We start from the raw sequence: 10,036 nt of genomic DNA, 5'->3' as shown, positions 1-10,036 counted from the left end.
CAGTGCACAGAGAACTGTAGGAAAATTCCCTTGAGCCAGTGAAGCTTTTTGTAAGTGAGCAGGTTGTGAGAGCTTACCTTCATTTAATGGTATTTCACTTGTGTCTACAACTTCTGGTAATCAAATACACAGTCTTTTATATATAAAAAATATATATATAAAAAAAGGGCAAGCAAAGCAAACTCACACTAATGAGTTTTTCTCCAGAGTAGTAATTGGAATTTTTGTTCTGCTCCAATACTTGCATCGCCCTGCAATCTGCTGAATCTAGTTTGATCCTGACAGTTGAAAGTTACAGTAGTATCACATAATAGTATAACCTATGCCTGAAACTTCAGAGAGGAGCTTTTTTCATCTGTTCAAGTAGCTGTTGTTCCTTAGCTAAAATATTCTAGCTTTTCAGCACAGTTAAATTGGTTGTCACACACTTCCTGCACTTTGAAATGAAATAGTTAATTAATCGAGGTTAATAGTACTAGCAGGGTCTATTACAGTACTTCAGGTAACGAAACACAGCTGTACCCTGCTTGTGCTGACCATCTCCAACAACCAACACTTCGTACATAGAGACACCTCCCACCTGCGTAAGTGGAATATTCTTTGCTGCTGAGTATTATTCTGCAAGAATAGCAGAAAGCTGGGTTAGAAAGCACATTTAAGTCTTAACAGTTTTTTTTCAGAAGTAAGAGGTTCACTGAAAGGGTAAGTCCTTTTTAAAAAAAAAAGGTGGTTAATTTTGAACAGTTTGCTTTGTCTTTGAGGTTTCAGCTATAGCCAGTTCGCTCAGGATTCTGTAACAAGGTGGAGACACTGAAAAATCAGGACAATGCAGAAACAGCAGCCTGCTTATGTGAATCTAGTGCTAACACTTATGATTAATTTTACACTTAAAAAAATACCATCTTTGTGTTTCAAGGTAGCTTGCTATTTGTTAATAGCATAAATATAATAACAGAAAACACAGGAGGTGTGAGAAGCTTTTTGACTTTCCTGCACCCACCCAAGAAAAAAGTAAGAATGTTTTTATTACCTTAAATTGTGCTGCTACAGTACACTACTAGCATACAGGGGGGGTAAATGAAGACAGACATGAACTGTGCATGAGATACCTTATTTTATTTATTCAGTTCTCAACTTAATTTTGATGCTAAAAATTGGTCAAAGGCACTTTAAAGAAGGTATTTAAGAAACAAATCCTTATGGTGATCATTCCAGACAAGTCACCAACTTACATCTGCCATTAGGGACACACGACTACCTATAATTGCAAAGTGAAACATTCACAGGTTTTAAGTGGAGCACACTGTCCAGCAGCAATATTCAATTCTTTTAGAGCATTAATAACATTTGTGGAGTATTTTAAATACAATATGGTAAAACAAAGCAAATTACACCTTTGGAGTTCCACAGAAGTTTCCCGTGACAGAAAAAGGACAAAATTGCCTTTCCAAGTGGTCTTGTATTGAGGGATCTATTTTCACCTGTGCGTGCACTATCAACATCAGTAGCAGGTACATGAGAGAAATAACCCGCACTTTTCTGTCATACAAAGATAAAACACCCTGCTCAGATAGCTAACTGTTTATAAGAGGTCTACCAGCTACTCCCTAAAATTTATACTTCTGGAAGCGTAACAGATCAAATGGCAACACGTGAAGAAAAAGTGATTTTTAATATACACCCCCACCAAAGCAAAACAAAGAAAGTGTCATTAAAGGCAAAAGGTATTGGGAAAAGAGCTTCCACAAAATGAGAGACGGTGCTAACATCACTAGTGTTTAACCTCTTCAAGAAGACCAATATAGACTGCAAAAATTAATTGGGAATGAAAGAAGATTAAAATTGGTCTTTTCAAAGATTAATACTATCCTCTGATTAGGAACAGTCATCAGAAGGTAATTTCTTGGCATTCTCATTCTTTCTGAAACAAAAAACACTCAACACAATGTTACTCTTGCACTAAGTGACATTCCCACATCCAAGTGCAAACAACTGCTGCCTAGTACTTTCAAGAAAACTAGTTCAAAATTTAGAGATGGGTCATTTAAATCACTGCAGTGCCAATGGAAGCTTTTAGGTCTTATAAAATTAAGAAACCTCTTTTAGAAACAAAAAACAAAACCACAGAGCAATAACTGAAATAGCCTAAGAGAGCCTATGTTGCTGTGCTTCAGAAAAGTCTATCCACCTGAAATACAGTAGCCTCCTTGGGCTGTGGAAATACTCAAACTCAATAAATACTTTCTCAAAGCATAAAGACCTGAGAGTGAAATAACAAACTACTAGAACTAGTGTAATATCATACATGAAAATCATACTAACTGTTCACATTCCAATCTTGTCTACTGAAGCTCTTGAAGGGAGTGAGACACAAACCAATTATTTCAGAGGTATCAGCTCATTGTTATGGCAATACAATTCAACAGAGAACAACGGTCCTCTGTTATAATCACAGAATGTAAAAAACAATACTTTTCTAGCTCGTCTGGAAGGAAAAAAAAATTCTTTGCAGTGCTGTTAGAAAGGCAAAAGAAATGGATTCAGAGGCCTAAGAACAAGGACACTTTAAAACAAAGCAAGAATGGATGTTTGAAGAAAAGGCTACTCTTATTTCTCCAGATAGGCCACCTATTTATCACAAGGTAGTATGTCCTTAGCCTTATTCCCTCAAGAAATGGAACTTGTTCCTTTATTTCTCCATTCCCTCTGAGGTGCTGCATGTTTTGTGGAAAGGGACAGTCCTGTCCCACCCTGCTAAACCCACAAGCCACAGCTGGGCAGCAGACAAGAATGAGAACTGCTGCTTAGAAAAGCCTTCACCGTGAGCTCAGCAGCAGCTGGTTTGACTTGCCACCTCAGCAACCAACCTGTGTGGAGCTCAAACATCTCGCTACCTGCTTCCTATTGCCCACTTGAGACGTATACATGATGAAATTGCAAACCCAAAGACATGATAGTAAGAAACATGAAGAGGAAATCATGTTCCTTCACATGGCAGCACAGGGCAAAGACAGGACACAAATCTGCAGAAAATATGCAAGATTAGTTCTGCCTGTTGTGGCAGAAATCTTTAAATCCCCACGGATGAACTGAGGAAGAAAGCAGTAATAAAGGAACAATACAATAGTTCAGTAGATCTTCTACATGGGCTGAATTTACAAAGAGATTAAGCTGGGATCTTGATTTCATTTTATAACTTCCTTAAGTATTCCAGAAAATTTTAATTGCATGTTTGAACAATGCCACTGAGTTATCAATACCATATGAATTTCTCAATATTACTGGTTTTTGTTGCATGTGGGATAAACATTTAGCTCAGAGAAGGAAGCACCTCTCAGCACAGTACCATCCATTCTCCTCTGGACAAGCATCCCTCTGACTAGAGCAAACTGGAGACTTTTTCCTTTTTTAAACAAATACAGTTATAATTTTCTACTTAAGTCAATTAGCATAAAATAAAGCTCGTGTCCCTTTCAGTACTTCAGAGGCAGTCTTACTCATAAAAGACCAACAGATTTAACCTTGCAGGAACTATTTGTTTAACTAATACTTCATACATGAACCCAGCCTATATTCAGGCAGAGAGGATGTATGTAATATTTCAGCTCCATTAAATGTTTCAGTAATTGCCATCATGCTGCAAAACAATGGTCAGGAAGTAAGTCATGACTCTCTACTGTTGGACAACAGATAGAACCCTAATCTGTACAAGAACTATCTTTGGAAAAAAAATTCCAGTACTTTACGGTAACATCCTCTTCCAGGAACATCCTGAAGGACAGCAGTAGTAAATAAGGCTGTCTGCTACCAGTATGTGCCCTTTCCAAAACAATGACTGGAGGTAATTAGGTTATGTCCAAAATCATCAATATGATGAAGGTGAAAAGTGATAAAAAGATGAAAAAACTTTTGTTCAAGTGTGGAACAAAGACACACTACATGTCAAGCTTAACTCTATCCCCCCCTACCGCTATTCACTCAATTTGAAAGAGAAAACCAGAAAGTTTTACATTAACTATATGAAACACCCAGCTTGGCCTCTGAAAATTTTTCAGTAACACACCTATTTTGTCCCACACCAAGAAAGTGTTTTCAGTTAAGAGGCAGAAATACTCCTAAAGTAGTGGATAAATTAATGCACTTTGAAAGATTCCTGTATTCAGGCTGGCCTACCTGAATAACTATATACTTCAGCTTCAAAAAGAGTGAAATAAGGATCATTTAACACTTTGTTCTGAAAAAGGTAATAAGAAGCAGATACAGAAGAAATTCTATGGAGAAAAAAAATGTTCAGAAAAGTGAAATTTTACTTTAGCCAAATAAACTAGATGTGTAGGGAAGCAGTCAAATCGGCTTTGCTGCAGTTTTAAAATAAGATTTGTTTGTATCTGTAAAATTTTAATGAATAAAGTAACTCCACAATCTCAAAGTATAGTGATGTGAAAATTAAATGGAAAAAACCTAATGATAATACTGGCTGAAACCAGGTTATTATAATGCCATTGTAACTTTGCTAACATACTATTCTTTCTGGTTTACATGGAAGGTGTGATGGAAGAGAGACTTCTATTTCAAAAAGCATCTACCTTACCCTTATGCTGAGAAATTCTGAGATGAATTTTTATATCCATTCAACCAATAGGATAAGTTAATACCAAAAAAAAAAAAAGCCACAGGCAAATATATAAGCAGCTTGCATGACCTCAGCAATTTAAACAACAGTAACTATTTCTGGTTTCTCCCTAAAACAGTAATGATCCAACTTCATATTGTTTTGTACAACAGAGACTTCAAAATTTTTAAAATAATTCATAGCAGTGAATTCCATTTCTGAAACAATTCAGATTAATCTTTTGGGTGGATCTCTGCCTATTCATAACCACCAGTCTGTTGTTAAGGCAAAGCAGACTTGAGACTATTTTCACACCTCTCCCTTCCTTATAGGGCAAGGTACAGACAGCAACTTCAAGATATCAAGAATACTAGAGAAAGCCATCATGAAGTATTTTGACTGTGCAGCACCCCATTTCTAATCTTAGAACTGATCTAACAGAACATCTGGAAGGAAGTAGAGGAGAACAGAAAAAGGAACAGCAATACTGTATGATTATCTTTGAACCCATCAGCTCTGTTTTTTATACAAATTCTTCCAGATATTAATGTACCAGACAACCTCCTATTTCACAGCTTTAGGGCCCCAAATCTTCATGTGCAGGGCTGCAAGGTCACACTACCCCAAACAGTCAGAGCCACCACCGGACTCTGTTGTACAGACAGTGACAGGAAGTACTGCCAACATGATTTTTGAAATAAGAATCTCCATGAGTAATTTTAGTCCACAAGCTTCATGCAGGAGTTTGAGAAGACTCTTATTCATTGTACTGGCTTCTTTTAGTTTTCTTCAAAGTCCAATTAATTCTCAGAAATTTTTTGCTTTAGCTTTTGATTACCCTCCAGTGCTTCATTTTTGCTCTGCTCTTCTGGATTCTTTGCCAAATCAGGATTGTACCGATACAAATACCCATATGGACGGAGATGATAAATCAAATATTCCAAATGATACATAGTCACAGAATCAACGTAGTGGAATGAAACTGCTAGATCAGAGCAGCATCCGGGACCCTAAAATACAAAACAAGTCAAATTAATCAGCAAGAATTGCAAAGCATGCCCTGGATTAAAGATCCAGGAAGAATTCAAACACATAGTTGACTCCATGGTAAGAAATTCACTATCATCAGTCATTTATATATTTCAAAACTTAATGTTGGCAAGCAAAATGTATGAGACATATCTGCCAAAGCATCCTTCCAAAATAGAGTTGGACAAAGTCCTTTGCTTCTGCAATCAAGCCAGTGAAAAAACTAGCTGCCCTCATTAATGTCAGAGGTTTTTTGCTTTTCCACCAATAAACAGCAAGCAGGTCTAAATGCATTACATTTATCTATGAAACAGTACATGCTTGTTATTTGTGACAGCATCCATCCAGAGTACCTAAGCCAAACACCTGTGTGTGCATGCACCTCTGCATGTGTGTTCACACATTATATATCTTGGCAAAATTGGCAGTATCTAACTTCCTACATACAATAAGTTGTAACAAATAATTTTGGAACTTTTTTTGGTTTTTAAGTATAATAATTTCATTGACATTATTAGCATTTTTAAGAGCTAAAAGAGCACTGTTAACACATTTCTTACAACTTGTTTTTCCTAGCTCAAATCCAGCTCTCAGAGCGCTTTTCTGGAAGATAGTTTTAAGGCAGTTTCATGAGGTTTGACTGCAGAGCTGCTAATATTTCATCTCTAACTGGAACTAAGATTCAACATTTAAATACACCGAAGAGAACAACTGTTACATAATTGTTCTTCTTTCAATATTTACTAAGTTTGACAATATAGCTTAGTTCTGATACCAGACACAGTAGTCTCTATCCAAACACAAATATGGTAGGAAGTGATCAGACATGTGATTTCCGTTATGGATCCCCACCACCACTGTGTCACTTAGGGATGTAACTGTCCACAGCTCATCTACCCATGAACTGCAACCATATCTAAAGCTGCTGCATCCTGACGCTAACTAAAACCAGCTGGTTTAAGCTACAGAAATGCTCTAGCCACTGAATACAAGTATAAAATGCTTTACAATCAAAAGTCTACTGAAGAACTAAACTTCCCCCTCTCAGCTTTACTGTGTAAAAAATCCCACATCCTATCCTTGACTTTGGGATATTGCAGCACATCTCCATTTGAAGGGAAAAAGACTAGCAGGCAGTACAGTCACATATGATTACCCAGCAGTCCCTCCAGTAACTTGGGAATCTCTCCACCAACATTAACCAACTACAAAATCATGAGCAAGTCTCAAAATTACTTCAGTTTCTACAGGTTTTATGCATAGTTTGCTGTTGGGTAGAAGATAAAGGTGTATCAGCGCCACCTTCCCTTTCAGCAGGCCTTAATGTAACTAAGCCAAACTGTTTGAGCCTGCTCCACACAGTCAGCACGTATAGTCAGCACAGCTTGGAATGAACAACATTGGTCTTGCTTCTCACTGCACACTGGGAGTTTGGTGGCTGGAGGAGAAGCTAGGGACACTGTGTGTGAGATATAAGGGAACAAAACAGAACAGTAATTTTGCAAGGAAGGTAGTAGTGGTGACAATAGACAAATGTGTCACAAAGGTTTCATCATTTTTTGCTGTCCACAGAATATGGCAAAACAGAAATAATAATTGAAAATTCTCTTCTGCAATGTTAAGTTCTTAGCATCAGCTTCTAGTTGATGACTAGTGTATTTAATACATCTACACACAGCTGTATCACAGGATCACAATTAAATCTCCTTTTCTAAAATATATTGAGCTGTTATGAAACTACTAATTCACACATCATACACATTCATACACATTGTAAGACGTACTTCATAAAACAGGTAGCAGGTTCCTAAGGACTTACCTCTACAGCAGGATAATAATTGTAATTCCAGTACCAGAATGTTTTTGGTAGGTATCCTCTGATTAAGTGATGTTCTGGAATGAAGGGATGAAAGGTTTCTCTACCACTTGTATCCCTAGAATCTCCTGCTTCCACATTAATGATCTCCATGCATTTTCCTAGTGCTAGGTCTTCAATAGAGGAACTGTGAGAGCATTTGTTCGTTTTAAATGCAGCAACAAATCTCTTCAGAGCTTCTTTGCTTAGAACATATCCTGCTCCTCCACTCATGTAGCCCTGTTTCACATAAGGCTTAAACCTTCTCCCAAAGTATATTGGTTGTTCAGGACTGTATTTTGAAAGAAGCCATCTCAAATTGTCCAATATAACATAGGTATCATCATCTGCTTTCATAAACCAATCAGCATCATCAAAATAATGGTCATGTACATATTGAAAAGCTTTAATAGTCTTCCAGTACAGTTGGTCCCTGCCTTCTTTGGTTTCTAGGCCCACAGTTGGGAAGTCTTTATTTTCCTCAGAGCTCATAAAAAGGATTTTATTACAACGTTGGGCCCAAGTGGCCTTAACATGCTTGGCTTTCTTTTCTAGATTTTGAGGTCCAGTCATGACCCAACACAGTATTTTCACCTTCTGATACAGTCCCTCTGCAATATTTTTATTCTCATCTAAAGAAAGAGGAAAGTTCCAAAAAAATTAAGACTTGATTGCAAAACAAACGTAAGAGCAATCTCCCCCCAGACATTCTGTTTCTAGATCAGAAAAGACACGCAGAGAGAAAAGAGGCATTTGCTTCCAAATGTACCGGTTAATGAAATTAATGTTAGATTTAGGAAGAAAAAAATCAAGACTCCCAAATCCAAGAATCCAAAATTCTTAAATAAGTTACTTTAACTTCACAGGATAAAGGACAGCATAAGAGCCACATCAAAATAGTTATCTATTCAGGGAAGTGTGGCTTTAGAAAGCTTTGATTTGTATGTAAAAACTCTTCGGAGACAACCTCTTTATGGTGTTGGAGGACTAATGAAAATTAAAAAGATGAATATTTTTGCCATTCACAATAAACACAACTTAACTGAACACAGAAAGGTCAAAAAGCTAATAAACATAACTGGTCCTAAAATATTCCTGCTTACACTTTATGCAACAACAGATCAGATTTCTTTGTAGTGTTCTGCAATTACATGTGAAACACTCAAAAATTTGTCTTACAAAGTTTGTAGCTTAAATACGTTTAAATAGCAAATTACTTATTAACATCTTCTTCAGCAAAAGCATTATAGTGCAATTTTTCTTATCCAAACTGTCCCAACTTGTGCACTATCTGTATTCAGGATTTAGAATGAACTCATTTAATGAGATATGTCAAATGTAAAAGTAGGCCTGAAATATTAGAAGGGTCTCCCTTCTTTGGAAAAATAATTTAAAAAAAATAAAAATCAGAGTGCAACAGAATTTCTCTGGTTTTGACTGCAAACAGCAATCTGTGTTTTAGACTGCTGCATGATCAGCTTGGCAAACAATGCCCACAGTGACCACCTCAGCCCCCACCCCATCCCAATTCCAAGTTTTACTAATTGCGTCAAAAAGTGGATTTTTTTTTCAGTTTTACCCAAGAAGCTAGATCAAGTTAGAAATGATCCAAAATTAGCTTCTTGAAGCTAAAAAGCAATTCAGCCACATCTACTGTGCTAGCAAATATATCTGCTTAGCAAAACCACCATTTGATGTGAATACTTAATTTGAGAAACTCCTCCTCCAAACAAGTCCGGATACAGAAGCTGGACAAACAGTTGGGCTCTAAATCAAAAAAAATCACTACTGTAATAAAATTGTAAACAAAGAAAACTACCATTCAGTAGACCTCAGGAGAAAAGTTATTTAGATGTAACCTGAACACAGGGAAAGTGAAAGAAAAGGATTCATGCAAATTCTTGGCAGTGAAGAAAGCAACGTTTTGCAGTGCATGAAAAGGGAGCATATTATATAATTAGTCAGGTGTAACAAAATACCTTTATGCTGTCCAGAGTCTGCATTGAAATTCATTTGTCCTTGCAGCTGATTGTTATCCATATCTGCTGAGTGTTGACCATGTGGATCATTGTGAAGGATATGAGGCTGGATTTTAACTTGTTCTTCTAGTATGATGCTAAAAAGAAGGTAGCATACAAAAAATCCTATTGCTGATCCAAAAGTGAAGGTTAGAAGGTTCATCAAAGACTTAGAAGAGGCCATCTCCTGAAGGTAATACACTGTCAAAAAGAAATGAAAAATACATTAAGCTTAGAGCCACTTAACACATAAAATCAAATCTAAAACTATAGCAATAAATCAAGGACTATATCTCTGGAAGTAAAGATCTCAGTTCTAGCTTAGATTCAGCTCCCCCAGGCTTGCATGGAAGTTTAAGTACAATGGCAATGCAAATATTCATATAAAATTGTATGAACACAGATAAATTTAGTACAAAAGGCCTATCATATATTCTTTAGCTTAAATTATAACTGACAATCATAAATGACAATAGTGAATGTACATACAAAAAACATTAATTGTATTTATACAATATTTAT

At 36.6% G+C, this 10,036-nt stretch overlaps 1 protein-coding gene across 1 annotated transcript; it reads right to left on the bottom strand.

Annotated features, from left to right (window-relative positions):
• Nucleotides 1–5,412: 5,412 nt before the first annotated feature.
• C1GALT1 (core 1 synthase, glycoprotein-N-acetylgalactosamine 3-beta-galactosyltransferase 1) lies at nucleotides 5,413–9,710 on the bottom strand (the record flags this gene model as incomplete). The annotated part of the gene is made up of 3 exons (XM_082479463.1): nucleotides 9,476–9,710; nucleotides 7,461–8,128; nucleotides 5,413–5,622 (listed from the first exon to the last, which is right to left on the bottom strand). The coding sequence occupies exons 1-3, from the start codon at nucleotides 9,696–9,698 to the stop codon at nucleotides 5,413–5,415; spliced, it is 1,101 nt and encodes a 366-aa protein (XP_082335589.1). The 5' UTR covers nucleotides 9,699–9,710.
• Nucleotides 9,711–10,036: the final 326 nt, after the last annotated feature.

This window comes from Vanellus vanellus, assembly GCF_965231255.1.
Source record: "Vanellus vanellus genome assembly, chromosome: 2".
Taxonomy (NCBI): Eukaryota; Metazoa; Chordata; class Aves; order Charadriiformes; family Charadriidae; genus Vanellus; species Vanellus vanellus.
The sequence above is the reverse complement of the archived record's forward strand: the minus strand, read 5'-3'. Positions and strand labels throughout refer to the sequence as shown.